Source organism: Triticum aestivum, chromosome 4A (assembly GCF_018294505.1).
Source record: "Triticum aestivum cultivar Chinese Spring chromosome 4A, IWGSC CS RefSeq v2.1, whole genome shotgun sequence".
NCBI lineage: Eukaryota > Viridiplantae > Streptophyta > Magnoliopsida > Poales > Poaceae > Triticum > Triticum aestivum.
The window spans coordinates 453703402-453722312 of record NC_057803.1 but is presented as its reverse complement, the minus strand read 5'-3'; the positions used below and the strand labels follow the sequence as shown (position 1 = coordinate 453722312).

The 18911-nt window shown below is 47.3% G+C and overlaps 3 protein-coding genes across 8 annotated transcripts; 1 reads left to right on the top strand and 2 right to left on the bottom strand.

Annotated features, from left to right (window-relative positions):
• The first annotated feature begins 657 nt into the window (after positions 1-657).
• On the top strand, positions 658-3297 carry LOC123086319 (double-stranded RNA-binding protein 8). The gene is made up of 4 exons (XM_044508071.1): positions 658-783; positions 876-1135; positions 1919-2129; positions 2239-3297. The coding sequence occupies exons 1-4, from the start codon at positions 744-746 to the stop codon at positions 2949-2951; spliced, it is 1224 nt and encodes a 407-aa protein (XP_044364006.1). The 5' UTR covers positions 658-743; the 3' UTR covers positions 2952-3297.
• Positions 1068-12616, bottom strand: LOC123086320 (probable staphylococcal-like nuclease CAN2). 6 transcript variants are annotated; one of them, XR_006440793.1, is made up of 11 exons: positions 12301-12612; positions 11646-11701; positions 5523-5637; positions 5127-5237; positions 4819-5006; positions 4262-4318; positions 4012-4171; positions 3852-3920; positions 3613-3759; positions 1281-1426; positions 1068-1202 (listed from the first exon to the last, which is right to left on the bottom strand). XR_006440793.1 is itself a non-coding variant. In XM_044508073.1 (10 exons), exons 1-9 carry the CDS (start codon positions 12469-12471, stop codon positions 3649-3651), a joined length of 1038 nt encoding a protein of 345 aa, XP_044364008.1. In that variant the 5' UTR covers positions 12472-12612; the 3' UTR covers positions 1129-1426; positions 3613-3648. The 6 variants fall into 6 exon arrangements, 5 of the variants coding, with proteins under 5 accessions (XP_044364008.1, XP_044364009.1, XP_044364010.1 ...); XM_044508073.1 differs by having other exon boundaries at positions 1129-1426; XM_044508074.1 differs by lacking the exons at positions 1068-1202; positions 1281-1426 and adding an exon at positions 1499-2063.
• A 659-nt stretch (positions 12617-13275) lies between these two features.
• On the bottom strand, positions 13276-15303 carry LOC123086318 (aquaporin SIP1-1). The gene is made up of 3 exons (XM_044508070.1): positions 14799-15303; positions 14426-14698; positions 13276-13576 (listed from the first exon to the last, which is right to left on the bottom strand). The coding sequence occupies exons 1-3, from the start codon at positions 15102-15104 to the stop codon at positions 13421-13423; spliced, it is 735 nt and encodes a 244-aa protein (XP_044364005.1). The 5' UTR covers positions 15105-15303; the 3' UTR covers positions 13276-13420.
• Between the last annotated feature and the right edge of the window lie 3608 nt (positions 15304-18911).

Below are 18911 nucleotides of genomic sequence, written 5' to 3'. Positions count from 1 at the left end.
GTGTGCAAGCTTTTCATGTGGCTGGCGGTGCAATACAGGCTCTGGGCGGCGGACAGACGGTTTCGGCATGGTTTACAGGACCAAAGATCACCATGTTATCTTTGCGAGCAAGAGGAAGAAATTGTGGATCATATCACTATGCAGTGTGTGTTTGTGAGGCAGGTGTGGTACATGTGCTTCTGCAGAATGAGAATCAACCCGGACCTTTGCCCGACACAGCATTCCACAATCAGCAACTGGTGGAGCACCACGAGGAAGCATATCCCGAAGAGGCAGAGGAAGGGTTTTGACTCGGTGGTCACTTCGATCTGCTAGAACATATGGAAGCAACGCAATGGAAGGGTCTTTGGGAGGACTGACTAAGGAATGTCAGTGGAACCGTGGACCTGATTTGGCAAGAGTTAGAATTGTGGTCCAGAGCAGGAGCCACCGGAGTATCTACATGGTGTGGGTAGTAGGGTAACGTTTCGATATACGGAGGGTATGGTGGAAGCATCATTTGATGCCATCTATCTACCATGTAATCTTTTTTGTGTATAATTTTTTCTTTTTCTATAAAGTTACGGTACGCTTTTGGCGTACCTTTGAAAAAACAGATTAATAAAGTTCAAGCTGTTTTTTTTTAAAAAAAGTACTAAAAAGCCACAGCGCACGTCTTGGTGCTAGAGAAGAAACGCCACACAAAACCCCCAGTACCCAGGGCAGCGGCCCGGTCGGTACGAACGCGGAACGCCGGCGGCGGCATGGCGGCGGCGGCGCCTGCGCCCAACGCCAGCGGAATCAGTAAGACTCTCTCCTCTGCTCCCGTGTCCATTTGCTACAGGTTGCTGGTTCCCCACCGTAGTTCTGAGTTTTGGTGCGCTTCACCGCTTCAGGGCCTGTGAAATGCGACGCCTTCAAGAGCTGGCTGCAGGAGTACGCGCAGAAACTCGGCGTCGCGGCTCCGGAGTATCACACCCTCAAGGAGGGGCCCTGCCACGAGCCCATCTTCAAGTCCGCTGTCTTGATCGACGGCGCCAAGTTCGACTCGCTGCCCGGATTTTTCACCCGGAAGGCCGCAGAGCAGTCGGCTGCTGAAGTCGCCCTCATGGAAATTGTCGAGTCCATCCCAACCATTGGGAGAATCCCAGCAGCTGTAAGTTACTCCTCCGTATTTGATTTGAGTCGTCCCTTCATTCAGCCAAGAACCGTTTCTATAAATACTGTATATATATAAAGGTAAGAATGTGGAATTGTCTTTTCCTGAATATTCAGAATGTGCAATTATGGATGGCCATGACCTGCATTCTTTATCCTCAGTACTTGGGAAGAAGCTGATCACCCCAACTATGTAGTTGAATCATACTCTTATGCTGCTTCCTACATTACTCAGTCTTCCTGAAATTTTATGTATGTTACCCTGCAAAATTGTTTTTGGCGGTTCTGCCTGTAATAATGCGAAAAGTTAGAAATCTGCTTCGTGGTCTTGGCACCGCTGTTTATGCTTCGTACAGTATTTAGGGGCTTCCTGAAATTATGGAAGTTAAGCCCTGTAAAATTGTTTTCAGTTATTCTGCCTGTAATAATGTGAAAATATCAGAAATCTTTTTCGTAAGGTGAAGTCTTCGTGCAATGCGTTACATGAACACTGATAGCATCTTTGCTCCTTGGTGTTATCAGCCTTTGAGTAATGTCTGCTAATTTGACCATATTGTTGCATGTGGATATGTAAGCTTTTCTCTTCCACTTCAATGTGGCTTTGCCCAAGTCTGATATCATCCTACTCTCTATTGGCTTGTATTTATTCAAGCCCCTGGTTCTTTAATTGCAGATGCATACCTCACAGTACATGTTATCGTGGAATATGCTTAGTTCACAAGTAATAGAATGGCTTAGTTAAAATAGCATTCTAATCCACACTTGTTACTATGGTTTTCAGCTAGAAACTGGCCTCTGCAAGAATCTTCTTCAGGAGTATGCTCAGAAGATGAATTACATTCCATCTTATAGCTTGACCAGACAAGCTTCAGGGATAGCTCCTTTTACATGCACCGTAGAGATTGGTGGTATACAATACATTGGTCCTGCAGCCAGGTCAAAGAAAGAGGCAGAGATAAAAGGAGCCCGAACTGCTCTTCTTGCAACACAAGGTATCTCGTATTCTTTTTTTAGATGTACGTTTTTGTGAAATTGCATCGATTTCTTCCTCGTCTGTGCTGGGCTGGACACTCGATCATGCACGGGCTCTGTTTTGTGCAGGTCAACTAGAGGGTCGCGGAAGTGGTGCCACAAAGCATATTGTAGTTCCTGGCAAAAGGCAAGTTAAGGAGACCGCGAAAAAGCCAATTGAAATCCCAAAACCACTTGAGGTGAAGAAAGGCGGTTTCAAGAAGAAATGGAACAAGAGGAAGTTCATGAAAAGGAATCGCCAAGCAGTTGATGTGGAAAAGAATGAAGGAAAAATGGCTGGAGATGTCATTAACCCAGTGTCCGGATGCATCCAACAATCAACACAGGAGCCATCCAGCGACACCGTAATGCTGAAAGATGATGAGGAACCTAGTAAGGAAGCTAGAAGAGTAGTACAGGAGCCAGGCAGCGACGTTGTAATGCTGCAACCTAGTAAGGAAGCTAGAAGAGCAGAACAGGAGTCAGGCATTGCAGTGCTGAAACCTGATGAGTTAGATAGAAGAGTAGAACATGTGCAAGGCAGTGACATTGTGATGCTGCCACCTGATCACGAAACTAGAAGAGTAAAACATGTGCCGGGCAGTGACACTGCAATGCTGCAACGTACTAACAAAGCTAGAAGCGTAGAACAGGAGCCGCCCAGAGATTCTGGAATGGCGCGATCTAATAAGGAAGCTGGATGCATAAACCAGGAGCTACTCGGTGAGACTGCAACGCCTCACAATGTCAGGAAAGCTAGAACCATGAAGCATGATTCACAGCACCAGTGCAGCCTAATGTAGATGCTGCAGACCTGAAGGTGGACCCACCGAGTAATGGTGCAAACAAACCAGGACCTTGAGACATGATCATTTTGTGGATATGGCAGGAATGGGTTGAGATCATATTCATCCAACTCTTCGACCACAGAACGAATGGTAGTGTGGTAGGGGTAGCCTTGGAATGTTTATTAATGTGTTGATCTTGAAAGAAGTGGAACCTGAATATGCATAGGTGGCTGTGCAGCTAGTGTGGAGCGATGCAATTTGCAAATATGTGTAGTGAGGATTGTTAGTCCTGCCAGCTAGTTTTTTCTTTTTTTCTTTTTGGCCTAGAATTTTTAAGAGATTACTAAGAAAAGAAACTGAGGTTTGTGATGCATGCATGTCTCTTCGTTTTGATGTCATCACCGGATTATTGTTAATGCAGGTTCAGTGGTAGTCATTCTTGGCACTGATAGATCTATTTGGACCTTTTGGTGAAAGCAGCAAAGAGATTGTTGGATTTGGGACCCTGCATGCAACTTGAAAAGATTTGCCATTTTCATTGATTAAGAAGAAGGTTTAGGAGTCTTGGCCATAGGCCGAATTAGAAAGCATTACTCTCACGGCATACATAAACATACTGCACATTTAGTTTGCAGCATGGTGATGCTGTCCACCCTAGTTACCAAACTATACGCACCTTTCTGACCATTAGTTCGAGACATGGATGGAGCCATTAGTAGACCTGAATGCCACCGTTGCGCTGCTCTCTTCGCCAGTCCCACGGCTTCTCAGGGTTGAGTGAGGCAAAGAGCCCTCGCTGTGCAGCTCTTGCCTCTCTCTCCCACTGCACCATCCATCACAGAGCAAGTCAAAAAATCAGCAGGCATAACCATGTAAGGTGAGGGCACCAATCTCTTTCTAATCTTTTTTTCTTACTTTAGCAAACTCTGGGCGCTTGTCGTAGGTCGTAAAATGCCATGCGTGACCATTCTTCAGCATTTTCTCCTGAAGGACCCAGATACATACACACACAGTCAATTTCATCAGAACAAAGCAATTAAATTGGTCGAAGGCATGTCTTTGGTGCTTGTTTCACCTGGATGAACACACCATTGCAATAGACATCACCAACGTAGCGATCAAACTGGTCCTGCCCATACACATGAATTGTGGTTCTTTTCCCACCAATGAGCTTCACCAAAGCACTCTTTGATTCCTTCCCATATGTCATCTTAAGCTCTGGTGCATCAATTCCCCTTTTAACTCATGAAAGATCATACACTTCACATAAGTATTTCGATTATTTTATTTGTGGAATATAATGTATACTCTTGAGCAACAAATACCTCATTCTGATTCGGTATTTCCTTGCTAGGATCTCTTCGTCTGAACAGACGATTATCCTGTTCATAAAAAATATTAGTACTAAGCTATGCTTTCATGCCATTCCAAAGTAAAACAAGTGAATGCGCGTTCACATGATTAGATCAAAGCAAGCGCCAAATAAAACTGACACAAGCCTGTTGTGTTCCAGACTATTGGTACACAAGTGCCAACTGGTCACAGGAAGGTTTTAAAATATTATGCTATAAATATGTTTCTTCTTATTTTCAGTGACTGCACTAATTTTTTTGTAGTACTAAAATAGGTATGCATGCTGTTTTACAACAGAAAAAACTTCAAATAATGTAGTAAAACCATTCTAGTACTAGTTTGAATGGACAAAGTGAATTCAGAATGTGTCTTAGTTCAAAGAAAAAAATCTAGTATTTTAATACTTTTGGAATCCAATATAAGTGGATCCAAATATTGGAAAAAAAACATGGTGTGCTCATTTATGAAAAAAATTACTTTTGGAGTATAATATTAAGAACCGAAATGTGTAATGGTTCAGTTTTTATACTTGTATCCAGCTTCTTTAAGTCTACTTTGAAGTGCATCGGCACTCTTGTAATCCCTACGATTGCGTGCTTCAGTCCTCGCAATCACCATCTCATGTACTTCTATAGGAACATTCCCAGACTCCCTCGGATCGGTTGTGGCAACATAAGCGGTAAAGCCATCGCCATCTCCAATGTTTTGGTTATGAACCTGAGAACACGAGTGAGACAGTGACCTGTGAGAATACTTTTATGCAGACCGGCATAACCAGTCTTTCAATACTTTTATGCTGGTGATAAGCCTATTTCAGAATAAATGATCACATCTGACCGGTAAAGTGTTCAAGACAAACTGCACACCCTCTGGCAGCGAGGATGGACGGTGGTTTGAGGATGCTGCAGGTAGCGATGGGATGGGGAAGTTGTAGAACTCGAGGATACCCTGAGGAAAAAAAATGTTTCTGGAGGATTGAGTTGAACATATATAGTCACGTGTAACAACCAAATATTACATCAGTGGGTTTCCTGGGTTTATGGTTTTGGTTCCTATAAGAAGGAAAAAAAAACTAGTAGTAACATAAAAGCATAAACCTTAACTTTTAACATTTTTTGCAAACTTGGGCTTACAGGTTCCACAGTCCAAACATACAAGTCCGTATTAGTCAATGCATTATTCCTATGCTCACCTGAACTATGTAGGATCTAAAAAAAGGAAGAAACAAGTTACCTCCAAATCAGCTCTCTGGATCCAGTTTAGGGCTGATACAACTAGTTGTGCAGCCTCTTCCGGTGTTCTCGGTGGGGTTCTGGCATTCTTATATGCCTCCAACATATTCTGGTACCTGTTCTCGTGCAGATTAAAAGATTGCATTAGTTCTATTCAGTGGAAATCCAAGTTAGTACCAGTATTCTAACTGTTTCTAATAGGTTCTGGCAGTTACTACTACCCTTCTTGCTCTCCTCAACATTTTTTCAATGCCTCCTTATTCTAATTCTTCTTTGTGGCAACTATCACTTATTGACAGTGTTCTCTATACCATTGCACACCTTATAAGGACAAAGTAAGAACAACTTCATAAAATTATCAGTGAATAAAAAGGACAAAATGAAGTTTGCATCTCCCCTTCCACTTGTCTAATTTACCAACAATTCGTCCTTAGTCATCTGAATAATGTCACAAAACTACACCCACATAAAGGGAAAAAAAAAGTCCCTCCTATCCATATTAATTGTCGCTGATTAAGAAACTTTGGATTTCTCAATGCTGAAAACTGGGTAGACCTCACCAAGACACCAATCTGCTTGTAATTTGTGTTAGATGTGTATAGTTCATTCTGTACATCCCCATTGCATAAGGGGCTTTTCTGCACTTTGCCACACATGTATATGTACTGGCCCTTGGCCCTCAGTAAAGAGTTAGTTGCTCACTTATCTAACATGGTATCAGATGCTAGGTTAGCTCCGCTCTCTCGCACGCCGCAACTCCGTGCGCCCCCCACCCAGCTTCCCTCGAATCCTGCCGTTCCAGCCCATCCCGTCGCTGGCTAGCCGGATCCGGCGCCGGATCAAGCCCCGCCCGCTCGTCCTACTCCAGATCGAGTGCGGCTGCCCTGCCCGCTCGTTTCTCTCGAGCGCGGCCGCTCGTCCCGCTTCCGTCCGAGTGCGGCTGCCCCGCCCGCCCGTTCCTCTCGAGCGCGGCCGCTCCTGCCCGCTCGTTCCTCTCGCGCGAGGCCGCCCCGCCCGCTCGTTCTCCGCCCGCTTGCTGGTTCCTCTCGCGCCAGATCGAGGCCGCCCCGTCCGCTCGTTCTTCGCCCCGCTCGCTGGTTCCTTTCGCGCCAGATCGAGCCCGCCCCGCCCGCTCGTTTTCCTCTCGAGCCAGGCCAGGTCGCCGGCCCCTTCTTTGGGTCGTGCGGAGCCAGGCCACCCGCCTTCGCGCTCCTGCTCGAGCGGGGCTGCCTCGTTCGTCCTCCAGCCCGATCCAGGGCATCTCCAGTGCATCGACCAAAAAAAAGGAGAGGCTGAACAGAGCAAGCAAAAGAAGACCTTGCTATGTCTTCTTCGGGCTATGTCGCTGTTCCGCGGTGTTCGGTGATCTTTGATGGCACCAACTATGCTGAGTTTGTAGGCTTCATGTGCATTCATATGCGTGGTCTTCTTCTGTGGGGTGTTCTTTCTGGCGAGGTCCCCTGTCCGCCATGCCCTGTTGCGCACGTGGCCCCAATCCCACCGGTGCCGCCGGTCCTTGCTGCAAATGCTTCTCAGGCTGGCCGGGATGCTGCCAAGGCTCTGGATGATGCTGCGGTTGATGCTTATGATCAGCAAGTATCCGCTTATTCTGATGCTCTCTCTGTGTACCGGGATGATCTGTCTGCTTACACTCAGTGGTGCAATGATGATGCTCGAGCTGCTGCTGTTCTCACTGCGAGTGTCCTTCCTCAGTTTGCTTCCGAGTTCATGGGACTTGGCACAGTTGCAGCTATGTGGTCTTATCTTTGTCAGCGCTATCAGCCCTCTGGTGATGCTCTCTACCTATCTGTGATGCGCCAGGAGCATGCACTCCAGCAAGGTGATTCTTCTGTTGATGAGCTCTATTCACAGTGCTCTGCCATCTGGCGCCAGCTTGACTCTCTTCGGACAGTTGTTTGTGGAACATGTCGTTGCTGTCAGACTACTCGGGCTGATCTGGACTTTCAGCGGGTCCATGAGTTCTTATCTCGTCTCCGGTCTGAGTTTGAGCCTCGCCGTGCTATGCTTGCTCGTGGTCGCATTCCTATCTCCGAGATACTCGCTGAGCTTCGTGCTGAAGAGACCCGCCTTTGCTCTGCTGGTTTGCTTCTGGTTCCGTCAGTTCTGGCTGCCCGAGCCCCTGTGTCGTCTGCTCGCCTCACTGCTCCGCCGCTCCTGCCTACTCTGCCAGGGGGGATGAGCCGTCCTCCTTATGCTGAGAAGGGCACGTCGCGCCGTGACACCGTCTGTGGTTACTGCTCCCGGCCAGGTCACCCAGAGTCTGATTGTCGTCAGAAGAAGCGAGATCAGAGACGCTCCTCCTCCAGCGGGACTCCCGTGTCTTCCTCGACTCCGTCACTCACTGACCAGGACATTGTTCGCCTCAAGCGCCTTCTTACTTCCTTAGGCTTCTCGTCGACTGCTGCTGCTGTGACTGCATCCTCTTCCTCACCACCACCGGCATCTACACAGTCAGGTACATCTCCGTGGGTTCTGGATTCTGGAGCCTCCTTTCATATGTCTTCTAATTCTTCTGAGTTGTCCTCTCTCCGACCTCTTGATTCACCTGTTAATGTTCTTACTGCCGATGGCACATCTCTTCCTGTTGCTAGCCGTGGTATTCTTTCCACTCCGTCCTTTTCTGTTCCGAGTGTTTCTCATGTTCCTCGCCTTACCATGAATCTTTTTTCCGCTGCCCAACTTACTGATTCTGGTTGTCGTGTCATTCTTGATACCGACTCTTGCTCCATTCAGGATCATCGCACCAAGGCTTTGGTTGGTGCTGGCCCTCGGCGCCGTGAGTCAGAGGGCCTTTGAGAGGTTGACTAGCTTCGTGTTCCTTCCGCTGCCACCACTTCTGCCAGCTTTCATGCTCTTGCTGTCTCTTCGTCTGCGTCCTTCCAGCAGTGGCATCACCGCCTTGGTCACATCCGTGGCTCTCGCTTATCTTCTTTAGTTCGTCAGGGCCTCTTAGGGTCTGTATCTGGAGATGTCTCCTTACATTGTAATGGTTGCAGACTTGGCAAACAGACTCAGTTACCTTATCCTACTAGTGAGTCTGTATCTCAGCGTCCTTTTGACTTAGTTCATTCTGATGTCTGGGGTCCTGCTCCCTTTGATTCCAAAGGTGGCCATCGCTACTATGTTTTGTTTATTGATGATTTCTCTTGCTACACTTGGCTCTACTTCATGAAATCTCGTAGCGAAGTTCTCCCTATATACAAACGGTTTGCTGCCATGGTTCACACCCAGTTTGCCATGCCCATTCGTACTTTTCATGCTGACTCCGTTGGAGAGTATATCTCTCAGCTGTTGCGTGGTTTTCTCGCGGAACAGGGTACTCTTGCCCAGTTCCTTGTCCTGGTCCTCATGCTCAGAATGGCGTTGCCGAACGAAAGCATCGTCATTTGCTTGAGACGGCTCTTGGGTTGATGATTGCTGCTTCCCTTCCACCCCACTTTTGGGCTGAGGTTGTTTCCGCATCCACCTATCTCATCAGCATTCAGCCATCATCTGCTCTGCAGGGTGCTATTCCTATGAAGTGTCTCACTGGTCGCTCCCCTGACTACTCAGCTCTTCGTATGTTTGGATGCGTGTGCTATGTTCTTCTTGCCCCCCGAGAACGCACCAAACTGACTGCTCAGTCGGTTGAGTGTGTTTTCCTTGGCTACAGTGATGAGCACAAGGGATATCGATGTTGGGATCCTGTGGGTCGTCGCTTGCGCATCTCGCGTGATGTGACTTTCGACGAGTCTCGTTCTTACTACCCACGTTCTTCTTCCTCGAGTCTCTCTGTGGATGACCTTTCTTTCCTTCTCCTTCCTGATACATCCTGTTATGTGCCTCATGTGTCACCTCTTCCTCCGGCACCTCTCATCCCTTCTCATTCACCACCGACCCCGTCTTCACCATCCTCCTCCTCCACTTCTCCACCAGCATCTCCCATTCGGCGCCCTCTCTCACCGTTTCCTCTCCACTATACTCGCCGATCTCGTACTGAGGATGTCTCCTCTGACAAGCCTTTCACCTCTGGTGCACCTCCTCTCACGCCTCCCCCGGTTCACAACCTCCGTGCTCGGCCTCGCCCCCCGCCTAATCGCTACTCCCCTGATCGGTACGGTCTCTCTGTTCTTGCTGAGCCCACTTCCTATCGAACTGCCATGACTCAACCTGAATGGCAGCTGGCGATGGCTGAAGAGCTTGCTGCTCTTGAGCGCTCTGGCACATGGGATCTGGTTCCCCTTCCTTCCGGTGTCCGTCCCATCACCTGCAAGTGGGTCTACAAGATTAAGATTCGCTCCGATGGTTCTCTTGAGCGCTACAAAGCTCGTCTTGTGGCCCGTGGTTTTCAGCAGGAGCAGGGGCGTGATTATGATGAGACATTCGCTCCTGTGGCCCACATGACCACTGTCCGCACTCTTCTTGCTGTGGCTTCTGTTCGTCAGTGGTCTATCTCTCAACTTGATGTTCAGAACGCTTTTCTCAATGGCGAGTTGCGTGAGGAGGTCTATATGCAGCCACCACCGGGGTACTATGCTCCTGATGGTATGGTCTGTAGACTTCGCCGCTCCCTCTATGGTCTCAAACAGGCCCCTCGCGCCTGGTTTGAGCGCTTCGCCTCTGTGGTGACTGCGGCTGGTTTCTTGCCCAGTGATCATGATCCTGCGTTGTTTGTTCACACGTCTCCTCGTGGTCGGACTCTTCTCCTTCTCTATGTTGATGACATGATCATCACTGGTGACGACTCTGAGTACATTGCCTTTGTTAAGGCTCGCCTTCGAGACCAGTTCCTCATGACTGATCTTGGTCCTCTTCGCTATTTTCTTGGGATTGAGATCTCCTCGACCCCTGATGGCTTCTACATCTCTCAAGAAAAATATATTCAGGATCTTCTTGCTCGCGCTGCTCTTGGTGATGAGCGCACCGTTGTAACTCCTATGGAGCTCAACGTTCAGCTTCGTGCCTCTGATGGTGACCCTCTTCCTAATCCCACTCGCTATCGTCACCTTGTTGGCAGCCTTGTCTATCTTGCTGTTACGCGTCCTGACATCTCCTATCCTGTCCACATCCTGAGTCAGTTTGTTTCAGCTCCCACCTCTGTCCACTATAGTCACCTCCTTCGTGTTCTACGATATCTTCGTGGCACGATCTCTCAGCGCCTTTTCTTTCCCTGCTCCAGCTCTCTTGAGCTCCAGGCCTACTCTGATGCTACCTGGGCTAGTGATCCCTCTGATCGACGCTCGCTGTCTGCTTACTGTGTTTTTCTTGGTGGCTCTCTTATTGCATGGAAGACAAAGAAACAGACTGCAGTTTCTCGAGTACAGAGGCTGAGCTGCGAGCCATGGCTATGTTGACGGCTGAGGTGATCTGGTTACGGTGGTTACTTGAGGATTTTGGTGTGTCTGCTACTACCTCCACTCCTCTCCTGTCCGACAGTATCGGTGCTATCAGTATTGCGCGTGACCCGGTGAAGCATGAGCTCACCAAGCACATCGGTGTGGATGCCCACTTTGTGCGTGCTGCTGTGCAAGATCAGACTCTCGCTTTTCACTATGTGCCCTCTGAGTTACAGTTGGCTGACTTCTTCACGAAGGCACAGACTCGAGCGCAGCATGGATTTTTCCTCTCCAAACTCAGTGTTGTTGATCCACCATGAGTTTGAGGGGGGGGGGTGTTAGATGTGTATAGTTCATTCTGTACATCCCCATTGTATAAGGGGCTTTTCTGCACTTTGCCAGACATGTATATGTACTGGCCCTTGGCCCTCAATAAAGAGTTAGTTGCTCACTTATCTAACAATTTGTTCTGCTTTGTCTATCTTATCATTACAAATCACATGTGTAGATAGGCATGGATCACCTTATTCGTAAGAAAAGCCAAAAGGCATTTGGGAGGGTCCTATGAAGCAATTTATTTTCATTCTGAGAACGATCCAGCTTAAAATCCAAGTCAGTGCATGTCCATCTGATTTTGTTAACAGCCATAGGCCTTAAATATATACCAGCCTAGAGGAACCAGACAAACTTTGCTATCAATAACTCGATGGACAAGAGGTATAACAAATGTGTTAATAATTGAGGAAAAATACTATCAAGTGTGTCGGCCTTTTGGAGCTGCTGCGTACCATTTAATCTGTGCTTTCTTGGACGCCGTAACATGCTGCTTGAGCCCTTCAGGAACCTAATAATATGACAAACAAAATAGTCTTCACACATGTCACGTCATAGGAAAATAAGAGGCAGAAATTGGAGCAAAAGAGATGATTAAGCTTGCCGTATGTATTATCAGTTGTGAAGCATCTGCAAGCTTTCATACAAATGCTAGTTGTCGCAATGTGGCATGCTTAAATTTCGATATTATTAATGAACATGTTCATCCAAAAGTTGGACACAAAATAAGTTGGTTTGTGAAATTTGTATGAAGCGGGTAAACCACATAGAAAAAGGCTGCTATTATGGCTTTAAGCTTAGATTTTCTAGGAGTGCAGATGTTTATCTCCATCGCATTTTCTATGAATGAAGAACCTTTAAATCGTACATACTAGAAAACAGTAGAAAGGCCAATTTACACATGCACACATAAAGCACAGTAATGGAAAGAAACACATCCTCATCGTTATGAATCAGCATAATCTGTGACCATTGCATGAAGACTTATAGTGAAGTTGAAGCTAAAACATAGTACTACTACTTCAGTAGCTAGGGAGACTTAATCTGACTTCACAGGGGATTTTCATGAACAAGATGAATACGGAGAGTGGTGGGTAGGGTTTGAGTTACCATGGACGCGCTCTCAAAGTTGAGGAGGTCGTGCGCCAGGGAGGCGACTCCATGGCCATCAGCTTGCTGCTGCTGCTGCTGCTGGGGGTAGTGGGGCCTGGAGCCTGGATGGTAGTAGGGGTAGTGGTCTTCTTCTTCGTCTCCCCTGAAGCACTTCAGGATGTTCCCCATGGATTCCCCCTCCTCCTTCTAGCTCTTCTTCTTGTAGCTCTCTGCTGCTTCTTTTCTCTCTCTGAACTGTGAAGTGTGATGATGGCAGAGAGAGATTCTAGCCCATGGAGCGTAGTGAAGAGTAAAGTGGAGGAAAAGAGTGAAGTGTGATGTGATGTGACGGTGGGGTCTGCCCAACCCGCTCGCTGCTGGAAAAGAAAAAAACAGAGAAGACTAGACTAGACTAGCAGCAGGAGACCTGACCTTCGTTCAGAGAGCCAATAAACAAGAACAAAACATTGACTTGGGTTTACCGGTTGAATAAAACCAGTACCGGTTTCGTTGCTTTTAGATATTCGCCATGCCAAAACAATGAAGACTTTTTTTGGGGACGAGAACAATAAACTTGAACTATAAAGCAAATCAGGATAGGTGGAGCTCAATTTGACAACAAAACAAAAGCAAAAATTGTATTTTGGGCAAACTTTGGGTAAACAGAGCATGCCAAATCATCAGCCACGATTGTTTTTGAGTTTTGAAAGGCATGGCAGGTTCACTTCCCTTCTCATGGTCCAACTCAGCCCCCCCCCCCCCCCTCCCCCTAGAGAAAAAGGTCCTCAAAATAAACGAAGCTTGGCATTAGTGTGAATTATTTGCCGCATATCACCTCTTAATCTAATACCCACTATAAATTCAAAATTCTGAACTCTAAAAAAAATACTCCCTCTGTACAACTTTTATAGTTCAATGATCATTGAACCATAAAAACATCTTACATTAGTGTACAGAGGGAGTAAAAGAAAAATATAAAGCACATGGTAAACATAGATGACTGATAAATGATCACTTTTAAGTTAAACATCGGTGTAACATTGAGGTGATTAAATACAATTTCAAATTATTCCCTAGCAAACCATGTTCGCTTCTTCAGGTCCCCAAATTGCTAAGTCAAAGTTTGTGCTTGAGTTCATCATGCTTTCTTGGTCTTGGGCTTAGGGGCCGGTGGCGGGAACACGGCCCTGAAGGTCCACGCAGCGAGAATGGCACCGATGAAGGGGCATATCCAGTACACGTACAGCTGCTCCCAGGTGTTGTGCAGATTGTTAACATACGCCCAACCAAAGGCCTGTACATGGTAGTTCGACGGAATCAGTTAACAGGAAACCATGTGAGGAATCAGAAGACAAGGATTTCCACGCTATTCCAAGTGAGCATCAACTTAACTGATCACATCAGATTATATAGTCTACTAGATGAGCAATGGCATATAACAACATAAATATAATTTCAGTACTAAAGCATCGTCCACTGTTAAGATGTCACATCTGCCAAGTCTTGGAGGTGCATAAGATAACTTTCCCCTGAGTAACAAATTGAAAGAAGCACACAACTAAGCACAATAGCAAACTCCCCCATGGCATCACAAAGACTTGTTCCTGTTACCAGTAAAATGCAATCCAGTGAACATTAACTACTGAACATTTCTCTTCTACTCCCTCCGTCCCATAATAAGAGCGAGGGAGTAACATGGAAATGCCGACTTGCTGCAAACGAGTCTCAAGAATATCACTAGTGACGTGTCCAGTGTGTTCATTCCATGAATGGGGTCAAAAGTAATTATTTTTTTCATTGATCGTTTTAGGTCTACAAACGAGTCTTCAGAATATCACTAGTGATGTATCCAGTGGATGTTCCTTGCATATTTGTCTCATTTACCCCTCCCTAAATTTCCAACACTATACAACGGTATTATCATTTCCAACCCCCATCCAGTTATTTATGGCTCGTTCAGAATTTGACATGCCAAAATGGAGACATTTGCATGACTAAACCAGTCAGTATTCCGTCAATATATTAAAAAAAATCAGCTCGGCCATTCGAATTGAGCTCAGTTCAGTATCCGGGGTTGCAGTTCCATGGATAAGCTTGGCAGTCAAATGAAAAAAAAAGGAGCAAGTGAGTGAGCGTAGCGTACGTTGGCAGGGTTCATGGAGGGGCCGGTGTATGCGGCGCCGGTGAGGACGAGGCTGACGGTGGTGACGGAGAGCATCGCTGTCTTGACGATGGGGTTGCGGGGTCCCTTGACGATGATGCAGAGGACGGCAAAGGTGATGACGAAGGTGAGCACACCTTCGGCGACGGCGCCGGTGTGGGGATCCACCTTGAGCGAGGGCCCGCCGAGCATGTGCTTGTACTGCTCCGGCATCAGCTCGGAGATGGCCAGAGCTCCGCCCACGGCTCCGGCGGCCTAGCAAGACAGATTCAGATTCAAGTGGGTCGGCCGGTGCTGATTGGTTTGATTTTCTCAGTTTGGGGAGGGAGGAAGAAGTGTGAAATCAGTGACGGACCTGCGCTGGTAGGCGGAGCGCGATGGAGAAGAGCGAGGGGCTGGTGAGGCCGGCGGCGTAGAAGGCGGCGACGCCGGTGGGGTTGAAGCTGGCGCCGCCGAGGGCGTCGCAGAGGAGGTTGAAGGCGAAGAGGAGGAGGGCGAGGATGGAGACGGTGACGAGGAGGGCGTAGTGGATCCCCTCGTGCAGGCTGAGGTAGGTGGTGACGGCGGCCGTGGAGGCGCCGAGCGTGGAGACGCAGAGCACCCAGAGGAAAGTCACGACGCCGTCCGCCGCCGCCTCCCGCACAGCCGCTCCCATCGCCATCCGAGCGTCCCTTCCTTCCTTGCTTGCTTCCCTCACTCCGTCGCTGCTGGCAGTGATTGGTGGGCTGGGTGGGTGTATGTATGGGTCTGGCTTGGCACGCAGCACAAGAGAAAGAGAACGAGAAAAGAAGAGAAGAAGATTGGAGGGAGGAAACACGCCCTCCGTCCCTCTCGCCTAACAACCCAACGCCAACAGAACCCCGATGATACTGCTATGTTATTATCCTATTGAAAACCTGGATGCTTGTGAAATTCAGAAGGAGATCTTGACATATCCATTTAGAATCGTGTACCAGACGCTAGGAAACCGGAGTACCCTTGTTTACTTGCGGCTAATAACTCGCGGTCCGCGGTTGGATTACGATCAACTTTGGATGTCTCTATCCTCAAAAGCAAAAAAAACTAGAAAACTTTGGATGTCTCTGAAATTCAAAAGATATTGATACGGGACGGACTATATATTTATACGGTACGTACTTTATCAGAACTAGCGAAAGAGCCCAATAGACCCGCATCCTTTATTTCAATATCTTACCCTTCTTCTCACCCTTGTCATGGGCATGCATGGTTATAGATGGTTTCTTTCATCTTCAGTTTGTTTTTGTCGAGGAGTTTACTTTTAATTTGGATCGGCACCGGTACGAAAGAAAGACGGTCGTGCAATATTGATTAACCTTGCATCCTAAACAATATTTTAAAAATTATTAACATGTGAAACAATATCATATTCAGATTCTACACATTTTTATAATTAATTTTTATATATAACATGTTAAAATTAAAGTTAGATTAATATATGAATATTTCATAAAGCATTTGAATATGTCACTAAACAACATTTAAAATAATCTGTAATTCGCATGAAAATAATTTATATATGGAAGTTGATGAGAAAAATATGAAGAATCTGAATATGCCATCTACATACCTGTTAGACCCCTCTAACATAATGAACCTATGAGAACATTTCCAGGTGTTCTCCTTCTTCTTTTAAAAATGTTTAGTGATGCATTAGAGCATATCATCAACACCCATTGCCATGACATGCATATGTGTTGCATTTGTATGCCCGTTGTTTACCTGTCCCCCCCCCCCCCCCCTCCTCTATTCTTTCGGTAAACTCCGAGGCTGTCGCTGCCCTCGAGTACGACTGCGTCGACGACGACCGGTCCTTCTCAACAGAGCTTCCAGGCAAGCAAACGCCCCCCTTGATCATTCTGATATCGCCTATTCTTTCTCTCTACTTCTTGCATTAGAGAGTCGGAGTTCAGTTGGTGTCTTATCGGTAGATCCTATTATGTTGCATAGCCTATTTTTGATAAACTGTTGTTCATACTTTACCAATCATCATATATGCTTAGTATAGATATGCTAGAGTCTCATCAGTGGACCTACACTCTTGTCTGTTTGCCATGCTATACTATCGGGTTGTGATCCCTTCGGGCGATGACCACGGATATACTTATACTGCTACACTAAACATGTTCATTAAAGGCGGGTCGGCTCAGAGAGCACATGCGAGTGATGATATGTTGAAGTCAGGTCGGCTCGGAGAGCACCCGCGAGTGATTCATTGTGGTGGCTGGTTGTTAGCAGTATCACCCAGGATGTGGTGGTAGCTCGGGATCTGTCCCGACAGCCAACACGAAATATTCACGGTGGCGAAACGATAGGGCGGGCAGAGACTAGCTAGGAGAAAGGTGGGGTCGGGCCATGGTCGGTGTCCACGGTTAATAACACACTTAATGAGATTTGGGTATTTAATCTGAGACTGACACAGACATATAGCACTAACCGTTGTGCGGGATAATGGTTTATGGGGCCCTCGACATCGTACGTTCCTCTCGAAAGCTCTGCCAAATGTTGCAGTGGAGCGGGTTGATTGTTGGGGTGAGTCGGTTATGCATGTTGTGTATACAATGGTGGGCTTGGCCCCGACCAGTCGCGCAACGTGCAGGAGTGCTCAGGGCGATTAGCCCATGACCCCGTCGCGCTTAGGGTATAGACCAGCGTGTTGACCTCTCTAGAGAGTCTAGGTAGGACTATAGCGTGTTAATCATACGAGGTCGGGCATTACCTAGAAAAGTGTGTTCGGCCAGAGGTAATCGAGCGTACCAGGAAATGTGGTGCACCCCCACAGGGAAGTTAAACTATTCGAATAGTCGTGTCCATGGTAAAAGGACGACTTGGAGTTGTATCACGACCTCTTACAACTAAAACCGGATACTTGATAAAACACACCTAGATAACAGGAAGAGATACGCTGAGATCGCTTTCTCTCACGGAGGCGAGGAGAGGATCTCCGAGCAGGATATTGCTATATGTGTATACTGTTGGGAATCGTTGCATGAAAAACAAAAAAATTCTACGCACACATGATGATATATCCATGGAGATGCATAACAACGAGGGGGAGAGTGTGTCTACGTACCCTCGTAGACCGTAAGCGGAAGCGTTTCACAATGCGGTTGATGTAGTCAAACTTCTTCGCGCTTCAACCGACCAAGTACCGAACGCACGACACCTCCGCGTTCTGCACACGTTCAGCTCGGGAACGTCCCTTGAACTCTTGATCTAGCAGAGGGTCGAGAGAGAGTTTTGTCGGCACGACGGCGTGGTGACAGTGATGGTGATGTGATACGAGCAGGGCTTCGCCTAAGCACTACGACGTTATGACCGGAGGAGTAAACTATGGAGGGGGGCACCCCACACAGCTAAGAGAACAATTGATGTGCTTTGGGGTGCCCCCTGCTCCAGTCCTAGTAGGATTCGCCCCCCTTTTTCCTTCTATCGGAGGGGGAAAAGGGGAAGGGGAGGGAGTAGGAGAAGGAGAAGGGGTGGCGCCCCCTTCCCTAGTCCAATTCAGCCTCCTCCCTTGTGGGGGGCGCACCAACCCCTTGTGGGATGGTTAGACTCCCTCCTATGGCCCATATGACCGGCCTCCTCCCCTCCTCATTTATATACGGGGGCAGGGGCACCCCAAAGCACATCAATTGTTCTCTTAGCTGTGTGCGGTGCCCCCTCCACAGTTTACTCCTCCGGTCATAGCGTCTTAGTGCTTAGGCGAAGCCCTGCTCGTATCACATCACCATCACCGTCACCATGCCGTCATGCTGACGAAACTCTCCCTTGACCCTCTGCTGGATCAAGAGTTTGAGGGATGTCATCGAGCTGAAGGTGTGCTGAACTCGGAGGTGTCGTACGTTCGGTACTTGATCGGTTGGATCACGAAGACATTCGACTACATCAACCGCGTTAACCCAATGCTTCCGCTTTTGGTCTACGAGGGTACGTGGACACACTCTTCCCCTCTTGTTGCTATGCATCTCCTAGATAGATCTTGCGTGAGCGTAGGAAGTTTTTTGAAATTGCATGCTACGTTCCCCAACAGATCATATCTACTATATGATTCACATTCGACCTTTTGCTCTCAAGTGTTCCGAGGCCATGTCTGTACATGCTAGGATCATCAAGTTTAACCCAAGTATTCCGCATGTGCAAAACTGTCTTGCACCCGTTGTATGTGAACGTAGAGTCTATCACACTCGATCATCACGTGGTGTCTCAACACGATGAACTGTAGCAACGGTGCATACTTAGGGAGAACACTTTTACCTTGAAATTTAGTGAAGGGGTCATCTTATAATGCTACCGCCGTACTAAGCAAAATAAGATGCATAAAAGATAAACAGCACATGCAATCAAAATACGTGACATGATATGGCCATCATCATCTCGTGCTTTTGATCTCCATCTCCAAAGCATCGTCATGATCTCCATCGTCACCGGTTCGACACCTTGATCTCCA

Bases quoted from the DNA above. Each gene is read 5' to 3' on its own strand.
- LOC123086319 (XM_044508071.1), top strand. From the start codon at position 744: ATGGCGGCGGCGGCGCCTGCGCCCAACGCCAGCGGAATCA. The intron at 784-875 runs GTAAGACTCTCT...TCACCGCTTCAG, and splicing joins GCCCAACGCCAGCGGAATCA to GGCCTGTGAAATGCGACGCC. The intron at 1,136-1,918 runs GTAAGTTACTCC...TATGGTTTTCAG, and splicing joins TTGGGAGAATCCCAGCAGCT to CTAGAAACTGGCCTCTGCAA.
- LOC123086320 (XM_044508073.1), bottom strand. From the start codon at position 12,471: ATGGGGAACATCCTGAAGTGCTTCAGGGGAGACGAAGAAGAAGACCAC. The intron at 11,702-12,300 runs GTAACTCAAACC...TCATATTATTAG, and splicing joins ACTTTGAGAGCGCGTCCATG to GTTCCTGAAGGGCTCAAGCA. The intron at 5,007-5,126 runs GTCAGATGTGAT...TCGTGTTCTCAG, and splicing joins TTGTCTTGAACACTTTACCG to GTTCATAACCAAAACATTGG.
- LOC123086318 (XM_044508070.1), bottom strand. From the start codon at position 15,104: ATGGCGATGGGAGCGGCTGTGCGGGAGGCGGCGGCGGACGGCGTCGTG. The intron at 14,699-14,798 runs GTCCGTCACTGA...CTGTCTTGCTAG, and splicing joins CGCTCCGCCTACCAGCGCAG to GCCGCCGGAGCCGTGGGCGG. The intron at 13,577-14,425 runs GTACGCTACGCT...TACCATGTACAG, and splicing joins CCTCCATGAACCCTGCCAAC to GCCTTTGGTTGGGCGTATGT.